The following is a 27509-nucleotide window of genomic DNA, read 5'->3' as shown; positions in this document are numbered from 1 at the left end:
TGCGCAGCGCTCCCTCCGGCTGTATATTAGGAAGACGGCGCCCGCGGCCTGAGGTTCCTCGCCGAAAAGGGCAACGGGTTGGTTCGAGTTGTCTTGGGTGCCTGCCGCCGCCGCCGCCGCCGCCGTCGCCGCCGCCTCCTCCTCCGCAGTCCCCCGCGCAGGTGAGGGCCCGCGCTCTGGGTGCGGCGCCGGCCAGGGAAGCCCCCGCGTGTCCTGCCAGCGCGCGCCCCGCTTGCCCGGTCTTTGGGACCCCATCCCCCACTGCTCCCGTCCCTCGCCTCCTTGGGGTCAGCGTTCATCTCCAGACCCTGAGCCCACTGGGTTGCCTCAGTTTCACCCATTCGGCCCTCTTCCTACATTCCCTTTTAACTGGCCGCTTCTTTAGAATTCCTTTTTCCCCGTTATTCTTGAGCCCTCGACCCCGGATAACCTCTGACCTTCCCCTGTCCAGGGCCACCACCTATCTCCAGACCTAACGCCCTCGATTTTATAGCTCCTGCCTCTCCCCAGTTAGCCCCAACCGCGTCCCCTCCTACCCCTGCTTTTATGTCTCCTCCTCTCTCAGTTATGTCCTGTTGGAGCTGTGAGGGATGACCTCAGGGAAATCCTTGCCTCAGGGACCCAGAGCCCAGCTGGGTGCCTTCCTCAGGTTTGGGGATGTGAGGACCAGGAGAAGTTCAGGATCCCTGGGAGTCCTCTCTGCCTGGATGGATGACAGTGACTTCTTCCCTAGCCTCACTTCACTCGGGTGTATGCCAAGGTGGCTTATCTGCACTGTGCATTTCCCTGTCCTCCCAAACCTGTTCCCGACTTGTCTGTCCTTCGTTGCTCCAGCCCCTTGGTTGTTAATCATCGGCATTTACTTCACTTGGTAAAGTTGCTTTGCAGGTGCTTTTGTGTAGAGCTGGGGAATGAAAGAAGAAGTTGGTGACCTGGGTCGAGTATGGTTACCACTCCTTAGTTGAGTCCCACATGAGTGCGGTCCTTAGACATTTTTGAGTGAGACTTGTTATAAGGGTACCCTTGCTATAAACTGCAGGTGACACCTGAACCCAGTGACCTTGCGTGGTATTTGCCTGATTATTAACAAGTGTTGATGTCACTCATTGTCTTTCTATAGGATCAGTGTACCCTCTCGGACATGGAGACTGTTGTTCGCCGCTGCCCATTCTTATCCCGAGTGCCTCAGGCCTTTCTGCAGAAGGCAGGAAAATCTCTGTTGTTCTATGCCCAAAACTGCCCTAAGATGATGGAAGTTGGGGGCAAGCCAGCCCCTCGGGCCCTGTCCACTTCCACAGTACACTGTCAGCAGGTCAAAGAAACCCCTCCAGCTAATGAGAGTAAGTGTCATTGGCAATAACGTAGGAGGTGGCAGTGTTTGCATTTATCACTAGACTAGAAGCATTTCTAGTCCACAGCGGTGACGAGGGGCACAGTAACTGAGGGCGTTACTCTGTGCCAGGCTTGGTTCTTTGCATGGAGTATCTCATACTTGTCATCCTAACCCCGCAAGTAGGCACTTTTAGTTTTCCCATCTTTAAAAGTGAGACGGTGGCCAGTGTGTACCTTACAGGTTTCTGGATTGCATGTCGGTGTCTTTTGGAGTTTTAGTGTTCATCAGTACCTCATTTATGTAAATATAAAGTTGGAATGTTCTGAGGCGTCTGGGTGGCTCAGTCGGTGAAGCGTCCGACTCTTGATTTCAGCTCAGGTCTTGATCTCAGGGTCATGAGTTCAAGCCCCACATTGGGCTCCACACTACTTAAAAAAAAAGTTGGAATGTTCTGTTTCAACCTTTCCTTCATTAAATATTGGGCCCTTTGGCTTTTTTTTTTTTTTAATAGACTTAACTTTCTGGAGCAGTCTTAGGTTTGCAGCAAAATTGAGTGGAAGCTTTTGGCTTTTAAAGCTCTGACTTAAAAAAAAGTTGTGACTTTTTTCTCCTTAAAATTATTTTTTTATTGTGGTAAAATGCACCTAACATAAAACTTACCATCTCTTACCAATTGTACAGTTCAGTGGTATTAAGTACATTCATATTATTGTGCAACTGTCACCACCATCCAATTTCCAGAGCTATTCCAACATCCCAAAGTGAAACTCTGCTCCTTCAACTCTAACTTCCCCTCCCCCGCCCCCTGGCAAACACCATTCTACTTTCTGTCTCTGTGAATTTGACTGCTGTAGGAACCTCAATAAATGGAATCATACAGAATTTGTTAGTGATTTTTTTTAACACATGTATCTTTATTTTATATGTGAATTTTTAAATTTTGTTTTTAATAAAGAGATCAGAGTTGGCTTTTGTTTTGTTCTGGCTGTACCAGGAGAGAATGAGGCTTTTCAGATTTCACTTAATCCTAGAGAATAATTTACCTTACAGGCTCTTCTGGGTGTATTCTCTGGATGTGTTCCTTGTAAGAAAGGAGTGTTTGTTTTGTTTTGTTTTGTTTTTTTCTGTAAGCAGAAGGGATTTAATCCTTTGTAGGATTTCTTTTCCTCTTTTAGGAGTTATGTTTTTTTTACTGAACAATCAAAATACTCTTTTACAATTCTCTCCCTGCTATAGAGGATGTTGAGTAGAACATGATTTGTTCACTTGGTAGACTCTCAGGAAACCATTGCAAATGATATTAACAAACTATTTACTAGCTTAGGCAGATCTTTATAATGGAAAGGGAAAAATAAGCAAGCACATGCAGAATAAGTAAAACTTTTTTTAAACTTGTACATAGGGAAAAAAAGATAACTTACCAAGATGCCTGTAATGGTTATTTTTTGAGAGACAGAACACTATTATTCTAGGTTTCCCACAGTGAATGTATATTACTTTTATAATGAATGAAATGAACTTCAAAGCAGTTTTTTTTACTTCATAGAAGATTTTAATAAAAACTGTATTGAGACATCTTACCCAAGTTGTAGGCAAGGTTAGCCTGTGACTCACAGTATTCCAGGATGATGCAGAGTAAGACTTTACTAGAAGAAAGGTGAATGAATTTGCTCCAGGGGAGAGGAAAGTCATTGTGACTAAAAGCATAATTACCAGCCAGCTTTGTTAAGTCAGTGCATTTCTTTGATGCATTTAGATGAGCAAGTAGATGACGTGTGTGAATGTGATATTTCTGTGGTTTTTTCTCAGCATACTAGTAATTTATAGACAACAATCGAAAGACCTCAATTTTAGCCCAATTTCTTTTTTTTTAAAGATTTTATTTATTTGAGAGAGAGCAAGGGAGCACGAGCAGGGGGAGGGGCAGGACAGAGGGAGAAGCAGGCTCCCCACTGAGCAGGGAGCCCGATGTGGGACTTGATCCCAGGACCCCGGGATCATGACCTGAGCCGAAGGCAGACGCTCAACGACTGAGCCACCCAGGCGTCCCGCCAATTTCTTTTGTTAAGAAGAAAATCAGTAATTTATATGTTAAGCAACAGCAAGCTTCTTTGTCAAGAATCTGTTTCAAAAATATTAGCAGAGAAAAAATTGTATAAACGCTTCTATTTATCTTCAAGAGTGTGTCCTCTCATGAAATATGCTATGTGTCCTTTGGGTAGATTTACTGGAAATCCTCCAACTCAAGAACTCTAGGCTATCTGAAACTAGAAAATACTACTTTTTGGTGGATTTATAAGGGATAAATATGGGTTTAAGAGATAGCTGGATTGTGCCAGTTAACTCCTCACAGAAACATTGTTTCCAGTGAGGCAGATGAGAAAACAGTTCAATTAGCAGAACCTAATAAAAATAAATTTGTGCCTGAAATGTGGGGGTAGAGTAAGTATAAGACCCAAGCTGGGGTTGGAACCCAGGTCTCTTGCCAAAACCCAGATATGCCTTCCTAACCATCAGTTTGTCCTGTTTTTTGTTTGGTTTTTAGCAGTTTCACTTTTCAATATGATCGTTTCTTTGAGAAGAAAATTGATGAGAAAAAAAATGACCATACCTATCGAGTTTTTAAAACTGTGAACCGGAGGGCTCCTATTGTCTTTGAGGCAATAGGAGAAACAAGGGGCTTTCTTGTGTATTGTGCAACTAGATCTGATGCTTCGGTTTTTCCATTTCACCCCGCAGAGGACAAAACTGCCAAAGCTGAGGTTGAGCAAGCTGCTGATGGATCCCAGCAGACTCCAGATGGCACGCAGCTTTCATCTGGACATCCCTCCCTTGCCACGAGCCAGGGCACTGCAAGCAAATGCCCTTTCCTGGCAGCCCAGATGAGCCAGAAGGGCAGCAGTGTCTTCTGCAAAGCCAGTCTCGAGCTTCAGGAGGATGTGCAGGAAATGCATGCCGTGAGGAAAGGTAAACACATGACTGGAACCATTAGGAAGAACCAAGAGGTCCCTTTGGTTCTTTTGATCCTTCAGATTTATGTATGAGCTATTATTAGGGTAGCATTTGTATAAAAAACTTCCTCTTTTAGGGCCAAGGAGGAAGGTCATCAAGATAGTCGGTCAGAGGACTGCTTGAGAAAATGTGGGACTTTCTTTCTGGGGTGTGTGGGTAGGATGTGACCACTTTTTATAGTAATTGCTTCATTTCTGAAAATACCCTGCGGTGTAAGCTGTTACCAACTGCCCTTTGTTTCTTTCCTGCCATCAGTGGGATAAAAGGTAAAAAAATAGTGTTCCTGCAGTAATTGATGGTCTTAGGACTCCCAAGCTGTGTGTCTTACTGATGGTCATTAAGAGGCAACTTTAATTCCAGTTGTGGCTATAGCCACAGAGCACCAAAAGTCCCCAGAAAACCGCACCAGCAGAAATGATGCATATGGCTGGAATTGTCTTCCATGAAGAAAATTGAGATTAGGGTTGGGTGGAGTGGGAAGGTGGGGAAGACCTGCCAACCAGCTAGAAAGCTTTGGACTCTAATATTCATTAAAGCTGTCTGGTAGCTCTGAAAACAAAACAACACCAGGCATTGGCCATTAAAATAGAAGGGGAGAAGAAAAGCCTCATACACTCGGTTACTACTAACTTTGGTTATGATCAGCTTTTTTTGGTGAACTAGGCAGTAATTCATTTTTGACAATATTTCTGGAAAGTATTGTGAACTCAGAATAGAATGCTTGTCCTCTTTTCTTGTTACTTTTGTTACAGAGGTTGCCCAAACCTCAGTGAACCCCAGTGTGATTAGTGTGAAGGCCGACAAAGGGGAGACAAGTGGATTGCTCAAGAACTTCCAGGATATCATGCGAAAGCAAAGACCGGAAAGAGTGTCCCATCTTCTTCAAGATAACTTGCCAAAATGTAGGTCTCATTGTTACTTGCCTGATGCATGAGAGGGTTTTTAACTTAAACATATATTAGATTAAACACAAAATTGCTTGGTGAGTTGAGGATTAAAAGCCATGTCTCTTGCTTGATGCACGTAGGTGTTCTCGGCCACAGTAAATACAAACCCTGTTGGTAAACTGCCTTCTCTCCCTTAGTACCTACCTTTTATGCCCTGGCCCTGTGCTAAACAATTGACATACACAGTCTCATTTGAGACCTTCACGGTCTCAAAATGAGGATGTCCTATAACTGGCTCACATGAGTACTTCATTAATTTGTCCAGAATCACCCTGCTGTTGGATGACCAAGCTGGGGTTGGAACCCAGGTCTCTTGCCAAAACCCAGACATGCCTTCCTAACCATGTTTGTCCTGTTTTTTGTTTGGTTTTTAGCTGTTTCCACTTTTCAGTATGATCGTTTCTTTGAGAAGAAAATTGATGAGAAAAAAAATGACCATACCTATCGAGTTTTTAAAACTGTGAACCGGAGGGCTCACATCTTCCCCATGGCAGATGACTATTCCGACTCTTTGATCACCAAAAAGCAGGTGTCAGTCTGGTGTAGCAATGACTACCTAGGAATGAGTCGACACCCACGAGTGTGTGGGGCAGTCATGTAAGTAGCCCTCAGCTTTCAGATACCACTGACTTTATTTGGCAAGACATTGATGATTTAGAGGGATTGGATCTTTTATGGGGGCAATATTCAGCCGCTGAAAGTGTGCCATAACAAATACTATCTTAGCCTTCAAAAATATCTACAGATGGGGCGCATGGGTGGCTCAGTCCTTAAGCGTCTGCCTTCGGCTCAGGTCATGATCCCAAGGTCCTGGGATCGAGCCCCATATTGGGCTCTCTGCTCGGCGGGAAGCGTGCTTTTCCCTCTCCCATTCCCTGTGCTTGTGTTCCCTCTCTCACTATCTCTCTCTGTGTCAAGTAAGTAAATAAAATCTATTTTTTTTTTAAGATTTTATTTATTTATTTGACACAGAGAGAGAGACCTCAAGAGAGGGAACACAGCAGGGGGAATGGGAGCGGGAGAAGCAGCCTCCCCACGGAGCAAGGAGCCCGATGCGGGGCTCGATCCCAGGACCCCAGGATCATGACCAAGCCGAAGGCAGACGCTTAACGACTGAGCCACCCAGGCGCCCCAGTAAATAAAATCTTAAAAAGAAAATACTGACAGATGACTTTTAGACTGGAATTGACAAGTAGGTGTGGAGCCCCTTTGTGTGTGAGGGTTCAAGTGTATGGGCTCATTGACTACTCGTGTCCGTTCACTTCCCACGGCTCCCAGTGGTAGGCCACTTTGCACAGGCAGATGGAGAGATACAAATGTAGCAGCACTGGAGGAAAGACATTAACAAGGGTGGTAGATCCCCTCATTCATGTGCTTCGGGAGGTTGTCCATGGCTAGAGACACTTGAGAGAGTTGCTTGCCAAAACCTGTAGGGAGGCTTGCTAAAGAGAGTCCAGTCTGAGGTGTAGTAGTAGATCTCTTCTAACATTATGTGACTGGTAGAGACTGAGGTTGTGTTTGGAGAGAAGGATGTTTGTCAGAGAAAAGATGCCTTAGTAAATTAAGTCAGCTGATACTAAGTACCTAGTGACAAACACTTGTTTTTGATGATCCCTAGAGGTATTCAGGATACCCTCACCCTAGTGTTGACACCTGCCACCTAGTCTAAAGATGAAGGCAGTTGAAACTTCTGGCCCCTGGTTTCACCGTGAGAGACTTGCTAGATGAACATAAGATTCAGTGTCCCAGCTCCTGGGGAGAGGAATGATTCACAGAGTATCTGGAACCATGAGATTTATTTTCTGTCTGCCTTCTTTTTTTTTTTTTTTTTTTTAAATAAAAGGGACACTTTGAAACAGCATGGTGCTGGAGCTGGTGGTACCAGAAATATTTCTGGAACCAGTAAATTCCATGTGGACCTGGAGCAGGAGCTGGCTGATTTACATGGGAAGGATGCAGCACTCTTGTTTTCCTCGTGCTTTGTGGCCAACGACTCCACCCTCTTCACTCTGGCTAGGATGATGCCGGGTAGGTTAAGGAAGCCTGTCCTGGTGCCTTAGAGTGTTTTGGGTTTCTTAGGAATAGCAGGGATAGTGACAACACAGAGGGCTTACCAGAAACAGTTATGAGCAATGAAAGTATCTGGGAGCATTTTTTCTTTCTTTTTTTGTTTTGTTTTGTTTTTAAAGATTTTATTTATTTTTTGACAGAGAGACGGCGAGAGAGGGACCACAAGCAGGGGGAGTGGGAGAGGGAGAAGCACGCTTCCCGCGGAGCAGGGAGCCCGATGCGGGACTCGATCCCAGGACCCTGGGATCATGACCTGAGCCGAAGGCAGACGCCTAACGACTGAGCCACCCAGGCGCCCCGGGAGCATTTTTTTCTTGAATTGAAACATGAAGTGCTCACTGCACATGAGAAGATGAAGTAGCAAAAGATACTAATTAAGGGCTTGTCCTTAAGCTAATTGCTTCAAACGTGCTTTGTATTCGAGGCAAATCCTTCGGAGAATTCTCTTAATCATTCGTAGTTATCTTTTGATGGAGTTTGGAATGAGGTGGCCGGATGCAAAAGCAGATTGGTGTCTGCCATTGGGTTATTCTACACCTATGGGCCTTCTCAAAGGAGAAGCACTAGCTCACGATTTTCCCAGGAAGAAACTGGCCAGGAGTGTCTTTCCTACTGGGCAAAGCAGCACTTTCAGGGCAAAGTCTGTTGTCCCTGTCTAGGAAATAATTTGTCTTTGGTGCAGATGGCAATAAGTAGTGTTTTGTTTTTGTTTTTATCATGTTAGGCTGTGAGATTTACTCCGATTCTGGGAACCATGCCTCCATGATCCAAGGGATTCGGAACAGCCGCGTGCCAAAGTACATCTTCCGCCACAATGACGTCAGCCACCTCAGAGAACTGCTGCAAAGATCTGACCCTTCGGTCCCCAAGATTGTCGCATTTGAAACCGTCCACTCAATGGATGGTAAGTCGAAGTAGAGGCCAGTTTGAAACCTTAGATGAAAAACTAGGCCTGGACTCTTTGAAAAGTGTGATGTTTATTTTGTTTCTGCAATTTCTTCTTACTCTGCTAGGATTTTGTATTTGGTGGACATTGTGGAGGTTTGGGTGAATGTAGATTTTCTATTCTGGCTCTTACTAGGCTCTCAGACCCCAAGATGATCTAGAAACTGGGGGAAGTTCATTATTTTTCCCAATATTAAAATAATACCTTTAGAACAGAAGTTATTTTGTTCTGACTCTTACCAAAACAGGAATTTGTGAAGTAGCAAGCTCTTCAGAGGAGTCTGTGCTCTTTCTTCAGGAGCAGTGTGCCCACTGGAAGAGCTGTGTGATGTGGCGCATGAGTTTGGAGCAATCACCTTCGTGGATGAGGTCCACGCAGTGGGACTGTACGGGGCTCAAGGTGGAGGGATTGGTGATCGGGATGGAGTTATGCCTAAAATGGACATCATTTCTGGAACACTTGGTACGTATACTCCTGCACATTCTGCAATCTGCACTAAAATTCTATTCTCCTATCAAGGCCAAGGACTAGCTGGGATCGGGTGAGGAGACAGGGTGGTGGCCTATAAAGCCTGGGCCACTTTCTGGATGAGTTTGTATCTGCTCAGTGGTGGTACAGCTTAGCAGAACCCCTTCAGTCAGAGAGGCATGGCTCCCAGAACCAAAGGAAATCTCACAGCCTCACCTGACAGAAATACTCTTTGTTGCCATTCGGGCTCATTGCAAGTGTAGTAGTGGTTCTAGCTACACGCCATGGTGACAGCCTTTACTCTCTCTACTTCAGATTGTTCTGTTATATTAAAAAAAAAAAAAAAAGATGGAGTGCTGTTCTCCTAGAGCATTCGTGAGGACCTGTGGGTTCAGGTGGCGTGAAGCACTGAGCTCTACTTTGTATTTGCTGCTCCTGGGTGAGAAGCATCGTGTCACGGAGCTGGGCGCTGTCGCCGTGCTGCCTGCTGGCTGGGAATCCTGGCTGCCTGACTCCCGCCTCTGTGACCTTGGGCTGGTAGTTCATCTCTCTGCCCTTCCGCTTCCTCACCAGTATAGGTTTCCCCATGACCCAGAAGCGGAGTGTTCCTTTGAAACCTCTCGTCAGCCAAAATGGCATAAAGCAGAGACACAGGTGCTCACAGACCGAGGTCAAAGCTGTGGCGGCCTGCTGCTGGGGTGCCGAGTGGTTCCCGGAGCCGGGGCTCAGTGGGGCCACTCTGGGTGCTTGGGGTGCACGCTGCCTCTCTCATGGCTCGCTGCCACACACCAAATATTTTCGCTTTTCACCTTTCATCGTAAAAGTGAAAGTCCTCTTCAGATTTCTTTCAGTTAGCGAAAACAAGTGTAATGTAGGTCTCTCGTAAAAGTGAGGTGGCATAACAACTTTCGGAAAGTAGGGACGCTTATGTGATGGAGATAACAGACCCTACCTCAGTTTTTGTGGAGAAGATAAATGAATTGTGTGCAGACAGTTGCCATAGACATTCTCTTTGCCTGTGAGGACTCCAGAGAGATGAAAACATGAATTAAACAAATGTGAGGATTTCAAAGTTAATAAGGCAGTTGGAGACCCAGGTAGCACTTAGCTAAAATGCCAGTTCACAGCCTGCACTTGGTAAAGGAAGGGCAGGCCAAAAAGAGTGCCCTTTGGCACTGTCGGGGCTGAGGACCTCGGGGAGACCAGGAGAGCCCAGGGGTTGCAGGGCAGAGCCTTGTCAGGAGGAAAGCACTCGTTCACGTGTCTTCCTTCCAGCAACGCTTTTCTTGCAGCGGGAAAGGTGTAGTCGCTGCACACTGGGGCGGGCTGCAGAGAGAGACTGGCCGCTGTAAGAGCTTATGCCAGCCCAGCCCCACATGGGGTTCAAGCAGGGGTGTTCGGTACAGAACACAGCGTTGACATCTAGAAGGACCCTTCTGCAGTCCTTAACCCTGAAACTTGAGCTACAGATTATACAAAGGGATTTAAGGAGAATTGATAAATGAGGTTGGCCCTAAATCAGCCCTAATAGGTTCTGAGTTTTCATGTTTCTCTGGGCAATGCTGCTCGTCAAGAGTTCTGTGTTTACTTTGGAAGGAAATAATACTGGTCACACCAAAACAGCTCATGTCTTAGCTGGGTTACCTTCTGGCCCCAGGGGGATGCTCGTGGTGAGAGGACGCACGCACCAGGCCTGCCGTGGGAGTTGGCACTTTACCTGCCGCGGAGCAGCGAGTCCGGGTGGGAAAGGCAGGGGCGACGAGAGGCTGCCGCTCGCTGTTGGGGCACACGGGGACAGGTCCCTCAGCGTCAGGACTGGTGTGGAGACCTGTTCTTTGGTCCTCGTTAGACACCAGCTTGGTCCTGTGATTTAGGGGAGGACCCTAACCTCCACTTTCTCCCTTTCAGAAATGGGTGGACATCCCTTGACTTGAGTCTTAGGGCACATAGAGAGGATAAAGACAGAAGGGCTCCGAGGCTCTGTGGCACCCTGCTGGGCACATACGGGGGCCGTTACGGAGTACATGAAGCTTTCTCCTCGCAGGCAAAGCCTTCGGCTGTGTCGGAGGGTACATCGCCAGCACGAGTTCTCTGATCGACACTGTGCGGTCCTATGCGGCCGGCTTCATCTTCACCACCTCCCTGCCGCCCATGCTGCTGGCCGGAGCCCTGGAGTCTGTGCGGATTCTGAAGAGCGCCGAGGGGCGGGCGCTTCGCCGTCAGCACCAGCGCAACGTCAAGCTCATGAGGCAGATGCTCATGGACGCAGGCCTCCCGGTCGTCCACTGCCCCAGTCACATCATCCCTGTCCGGGTAATGACCTGTCCGGGACTGGACTTGCTGGGGGCTGTGCCTCCGTACGGGACCTGGGATGTTCTGGTTCACGCCTTCCTGAGGTTGGGCTGGGGCAGGGTGACTGCTGGGGCAGGGGGCTGTAGTCAGTGGCCCTCTGCTCTGTCCCTGCCTTGGGCTGACTTCACAGTGAGAATGAAGCCTTTGAACCCAGCAGGCTAGAGCAGAGGTTCCTTCTCCAGAGCACTAGCCTTAAAAGCGCTTCTGTGTAAAAAGTTCCGGAAGCCTCCACATGGCTGGCTTTGAAGTCTAGCTTTTTATTCAGTTAATATGGAAATAGGTCTTGCCCTTTCCACTATAAATGGTAGCCCTGTTGGTGTCACAGTTGAATTAGTAGAATTAATATAGCTAGTATAATCAAAGCTGCTTTATTCCCACGGTTACACACATCCCTGGGTAGGAGGATCAGCTGGCGGCACCTGGAGTTGAAGCCTGGGAGGGAGATCAGTGTGTGATCTTCTAATGTGCTTTCAGTTCTCTAGTCCGTACTAAGCACTCCTGGGCCCTTTAAGTGGCAGCTTGCGTGGCTGCTCGAGCCTGAACCTCCCTCCTGAGTGCCGTGTTCATTAGAATCGCTGCTAAGGGGTGGTCTGTCCTGCAGTGACCTTACCTTCTGTTACAAACGCAGGTTGCAGATGCTGCTAAAAACACCGAAGTCTGTGATGAACTAATGAGCAGGCATAACATCTACGTCCAAGCCATCAACTACCCCACGGTGCCCCGGGGGGAGGAGCTTCTGCGGATCGCCCCCACCCCTCACCACACACCACAGATGATGAACTATTTCCTCGGTGAGTACTGCAGAGCTGCGGTACCTCGCTAGAAAGTTGCACCAAGCTGTCCTTGCAGTGTGTGTGATTGGAGCCTTTCAAAGGCATTCAGATCCGTTTCTTCTCTCCAAGAAATTAAGAATGCTCTCAGATGCTTTAAAACTGTAAAAGACATTTAGTTGTTGGATTCGCTTTAGGGGGTGCAGACACGACTTAGAAGCTCTGAGGGCTCGTCCCTGCTCATCCATCCACTGTTTCCAGTGCCCCCTTGTCGGGATGACTCAAAGATGCACAGGAATGGCTAGTGCAGGGGAGGAGAGAGAGGCCTCTGGAGGCCTGAGTCAGCCCTGGTCCTCTGGAGGTCAGCTCTGTGCTTCTCTCCGTTTCTCTGGTGTATGGTCCCTGAGGCAACCCCCCACCTAACCTCTTCTCGTAAGAGTAATCGTTCAGTGTTTTATAAGGCTTGCAGCTCTGTTCAACCGTCCCAGCACCCTCTGTGTCCAACCTAAAGGCAAAGATGGAGGGGCTGCTTTCAGCCACAGGTCGCCTTTGCCTCCTGAGGCTCCCAAGATGGTCTTGCTGCCTTGCGGGCTTTGGGCCGTTCTGCCAGGAATGTTCAGTTTCAGTGTAGTGGAACGATGTTGGAGCAACTTCTTCCCTGAAGCTGTGTGAAACAAAGCCAGACTTGGGTTTTGTTGCTCGATTTTTGCTTATTTTTATAATAGCTTTATTGAGATATAATTCACATATCACAAATTTCACCCTTTTGGTTTTTTTAGTCATTTAGAGAGCAAGAGAGAGTATGTGAGTGCGGAGAGGGGAAGGGGGACGGGCAGAGGGGGAGAGAGGGAGAGAATCCCAAGCAGACTCCCCACTGAGCACAGAGCCCGATGACATGGGGCTCGATCTCATAACTCTAAGATCACAACCTGAGCCAAAATCAAGAAGAGTCAGCCGCTTAACCGACTGAGCCACCCAGGCACCCCTAGTTTCACCTTTTTTTTTTTTAAGATTTTATTTATTTATTTGACAGCGATACAGCGAGAGAGAGAGAGAGAGAGAGAGAGCACAAGCAGGGGGAGTGGGAGAGGGAGAAGCAGGCTCCCTGCCGGCGGGGAGTGGCCTGCCTGCCGCTCCCCCTGCTTGTGCTCTCTCATGCGCCCTCTCTGTCACGCGCGTGCATGCAAATTAATAAATAAAATCTTTAAAAATTATACATAAAGTATACAGTTCCATGGGTTCTAAGTGTGTCGTGATGTTGGGCAACCGTCACTACTATCTGATTCCAGAACATTTTCATAAGCCCAGAGAGAAACCGCATACTCACGAGCAGCCACTGCGTGTTTCCCCAGCCCCAGCCCCTATCAGCTGCTGACCCCCTTCTGCCCGTGCGCCCAGGCTTTACTTTCCATGTAACACTGCATGGGTCCTGTGTGCCTGGCTTCTTGGACAGCACAGTGTTTTCAGGGCCCATCCGCGTTGTAGCACGAATCCTCTCTTTCTTTCTAGTACCAACTAATCTTCTTTGGTGTGGATATACCACACGGTGTTGTCCATCAGTCTGTGGACATTTAGGTTGTTTCTGCTTTTTGACTGTTAGGAAGATAATAGTGCTGCCAATGTTTGTGTTCGACTTTTTGTGTGGGCCGATGTTTGCATTTCTCTTGGATACATACTCCCTTCAATTTTTAAAAACTCCTCACAGAGAATCTGCTGGCCACATGGAAGCGAGTGGGGCTGGAACTCAAGCCACATTCTTCAGCCGAGTGCAACTTCTGCAGGAGGCCACTGCATTTCGAAGTGATGAGTGAAAGAGAGAAATCCTACTTCTCCGGCATGAGCAAGTTGGTATCTGCCCAGGCCTGAGTGTGTCATGACCTCAGTTACTCACTTAACCCCAGGCCATGTCGTATCCAGATAGTCTCCAGAGCTGTCTTTATATGTGAATTAAATTATATTAAATTTTAATCTATAGTAAAAGCACAGTCCTGGAAATAAATTCTTGTGTAAGTGATGGGTCCTCCTGTTATTGGCCACTGAATCAAAGAAATCATTTTTTTCCTCCCTTTCAATGCGGTCTGTGTGGTGGCGCTCTGTGAAGTGATGAGGAACATACACTGGGCCCTCTGCCCCTGCTGCAGCGGCCGGGCTTCCTCCTCGGCTTGAACCCAGCTACCTCTCGGCTGCCCGCCATGCCAGCCACCTGGCGGCGGCCCCATCACTCCGCCTCTGATCGCTGTCGCCCTCCCTGCTGTCCCTCCCCTGCCACCACCTTGGCCTCAGGCTTCCCTCTGCAGGTAGGACAGCAGGAGGGAACGCTTGTCTGTCGCCACCGAGTCCTCCAGCCCATCTGCCCCTGCCACCTGTGATGGTGTCCCTTACAGGGACGGTGCAGGTGTTCGTGCTCCTCTCCAACTCCTTCCGCGTGTATTCTGCGTCCCCTGGTTCCTAGTGCCTTCCTACAACCCTCTCTAAGCCTAACCCTAACCCCGCAGCAGGCTTTGTTGTCCACCTTAAAAAGAAACAAGCGCTCCCTCCGCCTAGACCCCCTGCTGGCTGCTACCGCACCCCTCTCTTCTGCCTGTTTTCTGTTTTGCTGCCCCGCTCGCTCCCTCATCCTGTTCCCTGTGGAGGCTGCCCTTTTCTTACCACGTCTTGCCTCTACCGCGCCAAATCCAGTGGTTCTGTTTTCCTCTCACTGACCCCCCCGGGGTCTTTGAGGTGGCTGGCTGTCCTTGGCCTTCACAGCTTCCGTGTCACTAACCTCTCCTGAACACGGCCCTCCTGCTTCATGAGCTGGTCTTCCTTTGAAGGCCGAGCCCCCCCAGTTGCACAGTACCTGCCCTCGGCGCTGCCCCTCACGCCATGCGACCTCCCCCAGCCCTGGGTTCCCGCTGCCAGCTGTTGGCCGCTGACGGCCGGCAGACAGGCCTCTCGAGCCACACAGGCCCGGGGCAGCCGGTCTGCCCGCCTCCCCGGCCTCTACCAGCTTGTGCTGGCCGCTTACGGACAAGTCCGCTCTCTCGCGTCACTTGAGACTCACTTGAGTCCTCTTAGGTTCTACCTGTAAGCTCCATCTCGGGCCAGGCCAATTCTTGTCAGCCCGGCTGCTGTGACCCCGGGGGTGCCACCTTCATCCTGGCATCTGCCGCAGCCTCGACCCCACATGGCAGCCCGAGAGAGCTTTTAAAATTATAAAGCGGATTATGTTCCTCCCCTGCAGAAGACTTTCCTGGGCCTTCCAGGGGCACTCAGGTTAGGTTCTAGCTTCCTCACACAGGCTGACCGCGTCCTCTGAGGTGGGGAGCCCATCCGCCTCCCATCTGCTCCCTCTGCTTCATGTGTTGGCGCACGCTCCCGGGCCTCAGCTCCCCCAGGTGCTCCCTGGCTTCCAGGCCTTGGTGTTCGCCATTGTTTCTTCCCTGGAGTTTGCTACTCTGGATCCTGGCGCGGCTGCCTGTCTTTACACAGGGCAAGGGTCCTGAGGAGACCTTCCCTGAGCCCCCAGGATGAGGCAGCCCAGCCCCTCTGTTCTTCCCATCACTTGACCTCCTCCTGTGCTGCCCTTCAGAGCACTGGTCACCACCCGCAGTGACTTTGCCCCTGTTGGTCATCTGCCCCGACTTACCCCTTCTGTATCCCCGGCGGCCAGCACAGCACCTGACAACACAGCACGCACTGAGCAAATGTGCGTTGAATGAAGGAGAGGGGGCTTTCTTCACTCGGCTGCCCTCACAAACCACTGCAGACACCAGACACCAGGAGACCTCCATCTCTCACAGTTACGGAGGCCGGGAAGGTCAACGCCAGGGTGCTAGCAGATTCAGTTCCTGGTGAGAGCCCTCTTCCTGGCTTGCGGACCATTCTCTCCTTGCTATAAATTCACATGACCTTTCTTCAGAATGTGGGTGGAGAGAGATCGCCGCCTTTTTCTTTCTCCTAAGGCCACTAATCCCATCACAAGGGCCATACTTCCAAACGTCACCACATTGGGGTTAGGGCTTTAATACATGAATTGGGGACGTACGCATTCAGCCCATAACAGGGACCAAGGGAGACATCCAAGTCTACTTCACCGGAAAGCAGAAGTGAGCTGAGGAAACAACAAGCAGCTGGAGGACAGAGAATGCGTGGCCTTGCCCCCCCGCTCTTATCTCTAGAGGGGGGGCTGTGCTCTCTCCTCCCTGGACACCGTTGTCCTGGCACGCCTTCCCAGGGCGCCCCCTTCTCCGGACTGGGTCTGGAGAGAGCGGCCGAGTCCTGGTCCCATCAAAGCCACCCATCTAGGCAGGCCCCTGGGCATGATGCAAGTCCCGTCACCTTGCAAACTGCACATGGTTCCTTTCTGCTCGGGAAACACGCCTGACTTGCTTTCCCAGCCCCGGTCCCTCCAGAGCGCTGGCCGGGCTTTCCCATCGTCCCCCACACTCCTACACCAGGCAGGAACTCCCTCCGCCCCCTTCCTCCCAGGGTGACTTGTTCCCTCTAGTGCAGGTCCTGTTTCTCTCTGAACACTTAGCAAGACCCACCCCCCCTCCTTCTCATAAGACCCAGAATCTGCTGGGTCAAGGGGGTTGGTCACGCCCCTTTTCTCACTGCTACTCATGGTTATGAGAAGACAGGATGATGGACCTGTCTGCAGGAAGTGGACAGGATTTGTGAACTGCTTCACAATAAGGAGCTGGGCTTCTAATTGATGTGGTTTTAGAATATAGGTGAGGTTCGGTGGGGTGAAGTCCAGAGCCAACGACCAAGAAAGTATTCTTGAGACATCTTTGGTGCAAAAAGGTGGTTTTATTAAAGCATGGGGACAGAACCGTGGGTGGAAACAGCTGTTCCCCCAGGGGTCTTGAGAAGTGGCTGATTATATACTCAGCAGTTGGGGGAAGTAAGGAAAAGGGAGGTTTTTTTTTTAAGATTTTATTTATTTATTTGACAGAGAGACACAGCGAGAGAGGGAACACAAGCAGGGGGAGTGGGAGAGGGAGAAGCAGGCTTCCCGCTTAGCGGGGAGCCTGATGCGGGGCTCGATGCGGGGCTCGATCCCAGGACCCCTTGAGCCCAAGGCAGACGCCCAATGACTGAGCCACCCAGGTGCGCCGGAAAAGGGAGGTTTCAAAAGGATTTTCAGGGCGCCTGGGTGGCTCAGTTGGTTAAGTGACTGCCTTCTGCTCAGGTCATGATCCTGGAGTCCCTGGATCGAGTCCCACATCGGGCTCCCTGCCGAGCAGGGAGCCTGCTTCTCCCTCTGACCCTCCCCCCTCTCATGTGCTCTCTCTCTCTCTCTCATTCTCTCTGTCTCAAATAAATAAATAAAATCTTTAAAAAAAAAAAAAAAGGATTTTCATATGTTAAAGAAGACCCTCAGGATACTAGAGGCCTGGCTATCATCAAGCTAAGGTTGTTTTTCCCTCTGGCAAGGCATTAAGATAGTTGGGAGATTCCTGGAAGAGTGTCACACCTGTCCTGCCCGGGAGTGGGGGGTGCAGGGAGGTTGCAGGGTATCAGCTTGTGCTTTGTCTTCAGCTAGCCTTCTGCTCCCTCATCATAATAAGGACTTGAGTATGGAAATGTATGATGTCATCGAAGTTTTCCAAGAATATATAGATGCCCGGGGCATGAAAGTATCCTTGAGGGAAAAGAGAGAGTTGTCGTTTCTAATCTTAGCAGGGAGAATTTTCTTACATTTACGTTTTCCTCCTATCAGGTTTTCCTAAGTCTTGTGCCCAGACGTCTGTCTAGTACTCACTGCCCCCACGACAGCAAAAAGCACAGGAGGCAACCCCAGGGGCCTGCTCGGAGCTTCATGTGCCTCTAATTCAACCACATCTGCCTCTGAACCCCATTCAGTGCTCTGGGTGGAGGATCAGTCTCTGGGTTACAGAGATAAAATACCGAAACCGCATCAGCTAGCTGTCCTCCGCAGAAGCCCCTTACCTAATAATGATGGCTGAGGGCTGCTAGTTTCTCAGACCTTCACATGCATTAGCACCAAGCCTTCTTAATAGCCGGCAGAGTAACCCTGGCCACCCCCATTTACAGATGAGCAAACTGAAGCTCCAAACAGGAGGTCGCCTGCCCGAGATAATCCAAATGGCAGAGCCAATAGTTAGCCCAGGTAGCCCGACCTGAGTCCCACTCTTCCCCAGCCTTGCGGGGCGAGGTCGCAGCTAGTCTCATGGTCAAGGATGTCCAGCAGCGTGGAGGAGAGGGCCTGGAGTCAACCATGAGCGCCCTTCCTGAGCACAGTGCAGCGGCAGCCGCCTCTCCCCCAGCCCCACCTGAGCCTAACACCCAGGATAACGGAGCTCTGCCCCTTCTGATCCTGTAGACAGCAGATCTTTTTTCTGCAGGTTGAACCAAGGGCCATGGATCCTCAGACTCACTTAAGCCAAGCCAACCGTCCTACCATAACCCCGTGCTTCATTTCGGAAAATGCTCTTCTGAATCCGAAGCCCCAAAAGAACCAGGACTGTGAGCATGAGTGGGTGGGTGGGTACATGAGGATTCTATCTGAGAACTGCCTGAGGGCCGACTCAGCTGTCCTGAGAGACAGGCAGATGGTGCTCCCCACATGCAAACTGTGGGGCCCTGGATAAGGCCCTGCTTCCTGCTCCTAGACGCGGCCAGATCAGCCCACGAGCCGTGCGGCAGGGGCTTCCCCTCGACTCCAGGCTGGCCGAAAAGACAGTTCTTGTTTTCTTTTCTCCCCAGGCACAGGCCAAGGAAGTATGCGGGGCCATGCCGTGCCTCGGTCTGCTCCTCCAGAAGCTAACAGGCCTTCTCAAGACAGGACAGAGCCCATGTGGGACTTCCAACTGGTGGATCAGACCTTTCTGTCTTTCTTCCTTTTTTTTTAAAGATTCTATTTATTTATTTGTCAGAGAGAGAGAGAGAGAGTACTAGCAGGGGGAGCGGCAGAGGGAGAAGCAGACTTCCCGCTGAGCAAGGAGCCTGACGCGGGACTTGATCCCAGGACCCTGGGATCATGACCCAAGCTGAAGGCAGACGCTTAACCGACTGAGCCACCCAGGCGCCCCTCTTTCTGTCAGGCAAGCAGATAACAGGGGCCACCAGCCTACCACAGGAGCCCCTGTGCCCAAGTCAGAAAGAGGAAGTTGGCCTACATTTCTCTCCCAGCTATGCTCCCCCTCAAACCCCAGGGCTGCCCACAGTCAGGCTGTGTAAGGTTATAGCCAAGTCTTCGGCCAGCACCCACCTTCCACTGCAGAGACCTGGAGTGGCTGGGCCGGCCCCCAAATGTCCTGAGCCAGCCAAGCTGGTTCCACTCTCCCGCCACCCCAGGCCCCAGCGTCAGCTATCTGGCTGCACACGTCTCTTCTGCTCCTCAGAGGGCAGGTTCAGTTGTGGGGACAGTGAGGCAGTAGTCCAGGACAAAGCAACCTCCAAGGCTCCAGGCCTGACGTGACCCACAACTCCCCACACACTCGGCTGTCTCCAAACACCGGTCATTAGTGCTCCAAGCAGTGTCTGGAACCCTACACTGGATATGAGAACCAGAAATGTACACACGTACTCCACCCTCATCAGATGTGGCTGTCTCCCACCTAAGGGCAATCCGCGGTGAAACGCAGGGGCCGGGAAGGCAGACCTCACCTTTGTAGCCAGGTGGGGGCTCACCCAGGTGTCCCTTTGATGTCAGAACAGAGAGACCCAGTATCCATTCTAGGTGAAAACAGAAACGGACGTATTGTGAGCCCACTCTAGCATCTTCTGTGGCTCCCAGCTCCCTGCCACGGGGAGCTACTCAGAGGCTTCTCCCCAGCCCCGGGCCAGTCTCCAGGGCACAGCACAGGCATGACCACCAGAGGGCGCCAACGCCCCCCGAACTCAGCACAAAGCTTCCACCCCGCCGGAATGAACACTCCGCAGGGCCGCTGCCTCTCAGGATTTTGCTGGGGGCCAGAAATGAAGCAGGCCTGCCAGTTCTCTGCCCTCAAGGCATTTTCAGGCGTGCGGGTGTGGGAGGCAGATCCTGAGGCCAGTATGCGACCCAGCCTGCACTGGGCTGCCTGGAGCGGCCTGGGATGGGGAGGGGAGGGCGTGTGAGGAGGGGCCTGGATGGGACCGGAGACCCAGCCTGCTCCCTGCGACGGACCGAGACCACATTCAGGGACCTTCCTCAGACTCCCTGAGAAGATGCTCGTCAACACAACAGCCCTCAGCAGCTTCCCTGCCCTGCAGCCCTACGGTGTCTGGGCCCCCCGTTTTCCTGCTCGGCAATTTCTCCCGAATCACCTCTCGTCCCTCCTCACTGCAGGCAGGAAAGCCCGGTGCAGTCCCCCTTCTGGCCTCCCGCTCACGCCTCCGGGGAGCTCAGGGTTAGCCGTTGGGCCTCCGAGGGGCGTTCGCTTAGTGAGCGCCCGCTGCACGCCGGCCGGGAGCAGGGGCGGCCGGGCGGCGGCGCGGCGGGGCGGGCAGGCCCGGGCTATTCGGCCGTCGTGGGGCCGCGGCAGAAGTTCTGGTTGTAGAAGTGGCGGTTGTCCCTGGTCAGGGCGGTGCCCAGCTGCGCCCAGAAGGCGCGCTGGCCGCGGGGCTGCCGAGGCCACAGGAGGACGCTCTGGCGGCACAGGCGCTGACGCAGGCGCACGTAGCGGGAGCGGTGCGCGTCGGCGCGCAGGATCACCAGCACCACCACGTCCTTGCGGTCCTCCAGCAGGCGCTGCTGGGCCAGCAGGAAGCTGGCGCGCAGGAGGCCGCCCAGGCGGTCGGTGCGGGCCAGCACGAACAGCGTCTTGCGGCTGCTGTAGACCGAGGCCCACAGGTTCTCGAAGAGCGTTCTGCCGGGCAGCCAGTCGCGCTCCTCCAGGCACAGGCGCAGCGCCCGGCGCCCGCGGCGCTCCTCCAGCTGCACCCGCAGCTCGTTGTACACCCAGTCGGCCACCGAGCTCTGCGCCTTGTCGAAGACCACGAAGGCGTCGTAGGGCAGGGCGGCGGCGTCCCGCCGTCGGCCGCGCCGCGGCAGCCAGGCCAGGCACAGGTGGAAGCAGTACCAGAGGTCCCAGCCACACAGGCGGTGCAGCGTGGGCACGGCCAGGCTCAGGGCCACGGCCAGCAGCGAGAGGCCGAAGCAGTCCCAGGAGAGGGCCTCGTCCAGGCAGAGGCGCAGGTCCTGCTCGAAGATGCTGCGGCCCTGGAGCTGGCCGGGGCTGCCACAGCGGACGTGGCTGGGCAGCCCGGGCACCGCGGCCTGCACCTCCAGCAAGAAGTCCACGAAGGCCGCCCCACAGGCGCAGTGCAGCGGGTTGGCGGTCACGTCGAGGACTTTCAGGGCGCCTGCCACGGGGCCAAACCAGGAGGGCTCCACCGTCTTGAGGGCGTTGGCACTGAGGTTGAGCTCTCGCAGCCTCGTGGCCAGGGCGAAAAAGCCGGGGACCACGAAGCCGATGCTGTTGCTGCTGAGGTCCAGCCTCTGGAGCCGGGTGCCGTTCGGCAAGCTGCCGTTGCTCAGGGCCTTCAACTGGTTCCCCGCCAGGTCCAGGGCCTCCAGCATGGGGAGGAGGGCCAGGCTGGTCCAGTTGAAGAAAGCCAGGTAGTTGTCACGGAGACGCAGCAGCCGCAGGCCCTTGGGGAGGTTGTCCAGGTTGCGGGGCAGGAGGGTGTGCAGGCGATTCTGGGAAAGGTCCAGCCGGACCAGGCTCCTCAGGCCTTGGAAGAAGCGCAGGTAGAGGTCCCCCTCGGCCCACATCTGGCTCAGGGCATTGCCGCTGAAGTCCAGGGCCCAGAGCGAGGCGCTGCGGAGCTGCTGGGACACGCGGCTGTGGATGGCGTTGTGCGCCAGGCTGAGGAAGCGCAGGGCCGGCAGCTGCGCCACAAAGCTGAGGTTGTGGCCCACGCCGCGCATGCCGAAGGGCTGGCTGTTGTAGCTGAGGTCCAGGGCCTCCAGCCGCGGCAGCTCGGTGAAGGAGCGCCCGTGGTACAGGTCCAGCTTGTTGTGGGACAGGTCCAGCACGCGCAGGCTGCTCAGCGGCACGAACTGTGAGCCGTTGACCGCCTGAGAGATGCTGTTGTGGCTCAGGCACAGGCACTGCAGGTGCGAGAGCTGGGCGAACATCTCCGGCTGGATCGTCACTACGTTGTTCCGCGACAGGTCCAAGGTGAAGTTGAGGGTCCTGCAGCTTGGCATGAAGTCCTCAGAGCTCGGGGGGCCCGGTGGGCCCGCAGCCAGGTCCCTGGACGGCCGCCAGACTTTCTCCGCCCCGCCCGCCTCCCCCGTGGCCCCCGCCGCCCGCCCCGCAGCTCCGCTAATGCGGTTGTCCGACAGGTCCACGTAGCGCAGGCCCGGGAAGGCCCCGAAGATGCCGAGCTGGGCCTGGTTGATGAAGTTCAGCTGCAGATGCAGACGCTGGAGCACGGGCAGGCGGGCCAGCGGCCGGAGCGTGGTCTCGCTGAGCGAGCGGAAGAAGATGCCATGCATGTCCAGCTCCTGCAGGGACAGCAGGCTCCCGAAGGAGGGCGCCAGATGCAGGTGGGCGAAGGACACCTTCTTGTGGTAATTGAAGGACAGGTTGAGCCTGCGCAGCCGGGCCAGGCCGTGGAAGGCTGTGGTTTTGGTGATGCAGCCGTACAGGAAGTTCTCGCTCAGGTCCAGCACCAGGAGGTTGCCCAGGCCATGGAACCACCTGGGGTCCAGGCTGTGGAGAGAGCTGTCCTTCAACACCAGGCCTTCGAGGCGGCTCAGGTGGCTGAAGGTGTCAGGGTGCAGCTTGGGGAAGCCGTGGGGGCACTCCCTGCAGGGGTTGCGGGCGTGGTCACAGCGGCGACAGTTCCCGCCCACGTCAAGCACGCGCAGGGCGGTCAGATTGGCCAGGTCATCGGGGGCCAGGGTGATGATGTGGTTGTAGGACAAGAGCAGGTACTCCAGGCTGGGGGGCAGGCGGCGGGGCACCACGGTCAGGTTGTTGTACTTGAGCGACAGGTGTGTGAGGTTGCCCAGGCCCAGGAGGGCGCCCGGGGCCACCTGCAGGGCCTGTCGGCAGGGGTTCTTGTAGTAGCAGTTGCCATCCAGGAAGAGGAAGCGCAGGGCGTGCAGGCCTGCGAGGTGGGCAGGGTCCAGCACCAGGATGTTGGTGCGGCTCAGGGACAGGGACACGAGAGAACTGGGCAGGGCGGGCACGGTGGTGATGCCATTGTAGCTCAGGTTCAGGTCCTCCAGGGTGGGCACGGCCAGGAAGGTATTGGGCTCGATGGTCATGTGGCAGGGGAAGTGCATGGGGCTGAGGCCGGCAGGGGGGCAGTTCCACTTGAGGTTGAGACGCCGCAGGCTGGACAGGTGGACAAAGTCAGAGTTGTGGAGGTGGTGGATGCGGTTGGAGTAGAGGGAGAGGCTGGTGATGTTCCCGCGGGGCGCTGCCGCCGAGAAGCGGGGCACAGACTTGAGGAACAGCCAGTTGCAGTCCACCAGGCCGTTGGGCTGGAGCTCACAGGGCAGGAAGGGAGGCAGGGCACCCGGGGCCAGGACCACGGCCAGCACGGCGGCCTGCACCAGGAGAGACAGGGGGTGCAGGGCACCACAGCAGGGGCCCTGCGGGCCTGTGAGACAACCGCCCCAGCCCCGCCCCCACCTGCCCCCACTTCCTGGGGGCTCCCAGCAGGGCTCCCACACCCCTCTCTCCAAGCCCTCCCCGGGGAGGCTCCTGCCTCTGCTCAGCGCCCACCCCCGTCTAAGGCTCACGGAGAACGTAGACTCGGGTCTCAGACCCGGTCTTCAAGTCAGAGCTGCGTCTGAGACCTGGAATCCAGACTCACGATCTAGAACTTTCACTCAAAACCAAACCCCAGCCAGACAGGAGAGCCAGACTAGCAGTCAGCAGGCCCACCGGGTTCTCCCCCACCTTCCCTTTTCCTGCCTCAGGGGCCACTTCTCTTTCCTCCCAAGCCAGGGGACACCTGGCTCCCTTCCACCCAGCTGCCCTGAAAAGCCCTCCATGTCCTCCACCAGCCTCCCCCAACGCCTCCCTCTGCCTCTGGCCAAGTCCCAGGCAGGCACAAGGGTCTTCTGCTGGGGTCTGGGCTGAGTACCACCCAGGGCCCCGGCTGGGGCGGGGTGGGGGGAAGGGGGCACTGCCCAGCTCTCCCAACTCCTCTACCTCTACCAGACCAAGCACCTAAGCCACTGTAGGTCAGAACGGATCAGACAGGGAGGGCAGCACAGGGCCAGACAGCGCCTAGTCCAGGGCGTCCACCTGGCTTGTCGCCCCAGCACCACCACTGAGCAAAGCCCCAGGCCTCAGCCTCCCCAGCCACACAATGGGTTCTGGTCTCATTGCTCAGAGAAAGGCTTCTGCTTTGATGTCTTCGGGGTTCAGTGAGTGTCCTCAGGGCCATGTCAGGGACAGCCCTTTCACTGTTGTCTGCAGCCACCAACCCCCCCCCACCACCACCACTTCCCACTGCCCCCTTCCCTGAGGGGCTGAGGGCTGCTGTCTTACCATGACAGGGAGCGGGGGGGGGCTTCTCCAGAGGGTCTGGCTGGCAGACTGGGCAGCGGCTACAGGAAAGGATGCTTAGAGCTCACAGCCCCTTCCCTCATGGGCTCAGAGAATAGAGGAAATGAGAATTAAGAAAAAACCTAGTAGGCCCCTCCCTCACTCCCACCGGGCCCGTGCGAGTGTTGGGAGGTGCACTGAGTCAGAAGCCATTTGCATAGGCAGTTGGCAGACAAGCCCCTTCAATCCTTCCTCTTTCCAGTCCCCCACCACCCCCACCCCGGCCTAACAGTGCGCCACTGCCCCAGTGCGCCTCACACCTGTCGTCAGGGACAGTCTGGGGAGGAACAGGCCCAGAGCCCAGGCTCAGGTCAGTGAGAGACTGGGATTGGGGGCAGTACCAGATGTGGGCTGGGCATGCTGACACCCCTGCCAGGGCGCTCCCTGTCCCAAGAGGACTGGCACCCTCACACCTCAGCCCCTTGGCCCCTGCCCCAAAGGGAGCTCTCTTGGGCCAGTGGCTCCCACACCTGCCCGTTCCTGCCCCCTTGGTCCTGTCCCCAGGGCTCCGGGGGGGCCTGGCACACCCGGGGGTGCAGCAGCATGGGCCTCACCTTGGCTGCACCTGCCTCCACCGCAGCCTGCCATTTCCTCCAGGGGCAGGGCCTCCTCTTCCGCGTGCCCAGTGTGCCGGGGGGCCCCCCGTCAGAGCACCTGCCCCATGGCCAGGCCAGCTGGGACGGCTCTTGCCACGCTCCCTCTGACTGAGCTGATCCTAACAGGTGACTCAGGCCCAAAGCCTCAGGGTGACCTGGGCCCACGGCAAGTCCCGTTGGCTCCAGCTTCAGAATCTGCCCGTTGCCCACCATCTTCACATTCACCAGGCTGGCCTGAGCCGTCCTCATCTCTCGCCTGGACCAGTGCAGTCACCGCCGCCCCACGGATTGCCCTACTTCTGCGCTCACACTCCACAGCCTATTCAAATTCCGCCCCTAAGTCACACTAGGCCCTTCCTTGGCTCAGACTCCTTCCTGGCCCTTTCTGGAATCCAAGGCACAGTCCACATCCTGGCCAACAAGGTCCTATGAGATCTGCCCTCCCATGGCCTCCCTGACCAATCTCCAGCCACACTGGCCTCCTTGGCTGGGGCTTGAATACTTTGCCCCAGGGCCTTTGGACTTACTGTTTGCTCTGCCTGGAAACTCTTTTCCTATTCACTTGGCCCCCTCCATTGCCTCCTTTATATCTTGGCTCACACATGACCCTCAGGAGGCCTTCCCTGACCTCCTTTTAAACCTCTCACCCTAGATCTGACACTACTCAGCCCCTTTACCTGCTGCTTTTCATTGTCGTAACTTTTTACCTGCTAACATATCATTGATTTTCCATGGTCTATTGTATATTGTCCTATTCCCCTGCTGGAATGTCTGCTTCTTTTCTTAAGATTTTTATTTATTCATTTGAGACAGAGAGATAGAGAGAGAGAGAGAGAACAAGCAGGGAGAGGGGCTGAGGGAGAGGGAGAAGCAGACTCCTCACTGAGCAGGGAGCCTGATGTGGGGCTCGATGCCAGGACTCTGAGATCATGACCTGAGCCGAAGGCAGACACTTAACTGACTGAGCCACCCAGGCGCCCTGGAATTTCTGCTTCTCAATGGCAAGAGTTTTTTGTCTGTATACACAGGGTCCAGCACAGTGCCCAGAACATCATAGATGCTCAATATTTACTGAGTCCATGAGTCTCCAGCACTCAGCTCTGGGCAAAGAGAATGTCTCTGAATGATGGCTGGATGAATGAATGAATGAACAAATAGAGCTTCTGCTGGGAGGAGGCAGGGCTGGACACCTGCTCACCCCTGCTTCTCCATGCCCACTTCTGGGTGGCTGTCATGGCAGGCAGGCTCCAGGCTGCCAGGCATCCAGCTGGTACATAGGCCCAGGGCTTCAGCAGTGCAAGGGGGGCAATGCCACTGTCTTCCTGCCCACCTGGGAACCAGCGTTTGGGGTGGGCAAGGATAGGCCTCCTTCTCTGGGTCCTAGCTAGGGTTCCAGCTCTCCTTTCTATAATTCTAGGGTCTTGAGTAGGGAGTGTGAAAGGCCCCAGGGATGGGACACTCCCTGGAGCCCCAGCCCAAGACATGCTCCCAAGAGAAAGACCGTGCCCACTCAGCAGCTGAATCCCAGCCAATGACCCTTCATGCCCCCACCCCTGCACACCTCCTACCTGGGATAGGAGGGGCCTCTCACCCCCTTCCCAGAGGCATGGGCTGAAGTTCTGGCTCCTGCCGAATCCCTGAGCCTAGAGACTCTCCTAGAGTCCCAGGGACCAGGGAGCCAGACCCTTGGGGGCAGGAACAAAAGTAGCAGAGAGGACCAACGAACTGACAGAGCTCAGGTCTGCATGCATACACACAGATTAGAGGTCCAGGTCTACACCTCAGCCCCAAAGGGTCCAGGAACCCCAGCGGGCAGAGCAGACCCAGTGTGGCAGGCTGAAGAATGCCCCAAGGAGATCCACGGCCTAATCCCCAAACCTGTGGATACGTTCCTATACAGGACAAAAGGGGCCTTGCAGGTGGGATTAAGTGAAGGATCCTGAGGTGGGGAGAGTATCTGGAAAGTGGGGAAGTGAATATAATCACAAGCATCCTTAGAAGACAGAGGCAGAGGAGGATCTGACTACAGAGGGAGGCCATGTGACCGGGAAGCAGAAGGAAGCGGAATCACAGAGAAGATGCTACCTCTCTGGCTTTGAAGAGGGAGTCGGGGCCATGAGCAAAGGAATGTGGGCAGCCTTTCAAGCTGGAGAAGGTAAGATAACAGACTCGCCCCTGAGGCCTCCAGAAGGAACAAGTCCTGCCAACAGCTGGATGTCAGCCCTGTCAGACTTTAGCCTTAGATTTACAAGAACTACTGACAGTAAATTAGTGTGGGTTTAAGCCGCTATGTTTGGTACTTTGTTACAGCGGCCGTAGGAAATAAATATGCCCAGATGCCCCCTATCATGGTGAAGGTGTGCCTGCCTCTCGGGCTGAGCTCCCATCAACAAGGAGACCCGTGTGAGGCTTATGTGTACACACTCTCTCTCTCTCTCTCTCTCTCCCACATTCCTGTAGCCAGGGGTGCTGCAGCCCCACCTAGCAGGCTGACGGGCCCCTTCCG

At 53.7% G+C, this 27509-nt stretch overlaps 2 protein-coding genes across 8 annotated transcripts; one reads left to right on the top strand and one right to left on the bottom strand.

Annotated features, from left to right (window-relative positions):
• ALAS1 (5'-aminolevulinate synthase 1) lies at nucleotides 1-13912 on the top strand. Of its 3 annotated transcripts, none has more exons than XM_036088436.2 (11): nucleotides 1-161; nucleotides 1121-1340; nucleotides 4073-4300; nucleotides 5098-5247; nucleotides 5667-5889; nucleotides 7136-7320; nucleotides 8087-8266; nucleotides 8606-8770; nucleotides 10821-11089; nucleotides 11757-11919; nucleotides 13604-13912. In XM_036088436.2, exons 2-11 carry the CDS (start codon nucleotides 1142-1144, stop codon nucleotides 13762-13764), a joined length of 1923 nt encoding a protein of 640 aa, XP_035944329.1. In that variant the 5' UTR covers nucleotides 1-161; nucleotides 1121-1141; the 3' UTR covers nucleotides 13765-13912. The 3 variants fall into 3 exon arrangements, with proteins under 3 accessions (XP_035944329.1, XP_077933640.1, XP_077933637.1); XM_078077511.1 differs by lacking the exon at nucleotides 1-161 and adding an exon at nucleotides 599-760; XM_078077514.1 differs by lacking the exon at nucleotides 1121-1340 and having other exon boundaries at nucleotides 36-161.
• On the bottom strand, nucleotides 11913-27446 carry TLR9 (toll like receptor 9). Of its 5 annotated transcripts, none has more exons than XR_013449717.1 (3): nucleotides 24351-27446; nucleotides 19516-23443; nucleotides 11913-12562 (listed from the first exon to the last, which is right to left on the bottom strand). XR_013449717.1 is itself a non-coding variant. In XM_078077495.1 (2 exons), exons 1-2 carry the CDS (start codon nucleotides 24351-24353, stop codon nucleotides 20348-20350), a joined length of 3099 nt encoding a protein of 1032 aa, XP_077933621.1. In that variant the 5' UTR covers nucleotides 24354-27446; the 3' UTR covers nucleotides 16673-20347. The 5 variants fall into 5 exon arrangements, 2 of the variants coding, with proteins under 2 accessions (XP_077933621.1, XP_077933630.1); XR_013449716.1 differs by lacking the exon at nucleotides 11913-12562 and adding an exon at nucleotides 16673-19402; XR_013449715.1 differs by lacking the exon at nucleotides 11913-12562 and having other exon boundaries at nucleotides 16673-19584; nucleotides 20158-23443.
• Between the last annotated feature and the right edge of the window lie 63 nt (nucleotides 27447-27509).

Source organism: Halichoerus grypus, chromosome 1, assembly GCF_964656455.1.
Source record: "Halichoerus grypus chromosome 1, mHalGry1.hap1.1, whole genome shotgun sequence".
Classification (NCBI taxonomy): domain Eukaryota; kingdom Metazoa; phylum Chordata; class Mammalia; order Carnivora; family Phocidae; genus Halichoerus; species Halichoerus grypus.
This window is presented reverse-complemented; position numbering and strand designations above follow the sequence as displayed.

Bases quoted from the DNA above. Each gene is read 5' to 3' on its own strand.
- ALAS1 (XM_036088436.2), top strand. From the start codon at position 1,142: ATGGAGACTGTTGTTCGCCGCTGCCCATTCTTATCCCGAGTGCCTCAG. The intron at 4,301-5,097 runs GTAAACACATGA...CTTTTGTTACAG, and splicing joins AATGCATGCCGTGAGGAAAG to AGGTTGCCCAAACCTCAGTG. The intron at 7,321-8,086 runs GTAGGTTAAGGA...TTATCATGTTAG, and splicing joins TCTGGCTAGGATGATGCCGG to GCTGTGAGATTTACTCCGAT.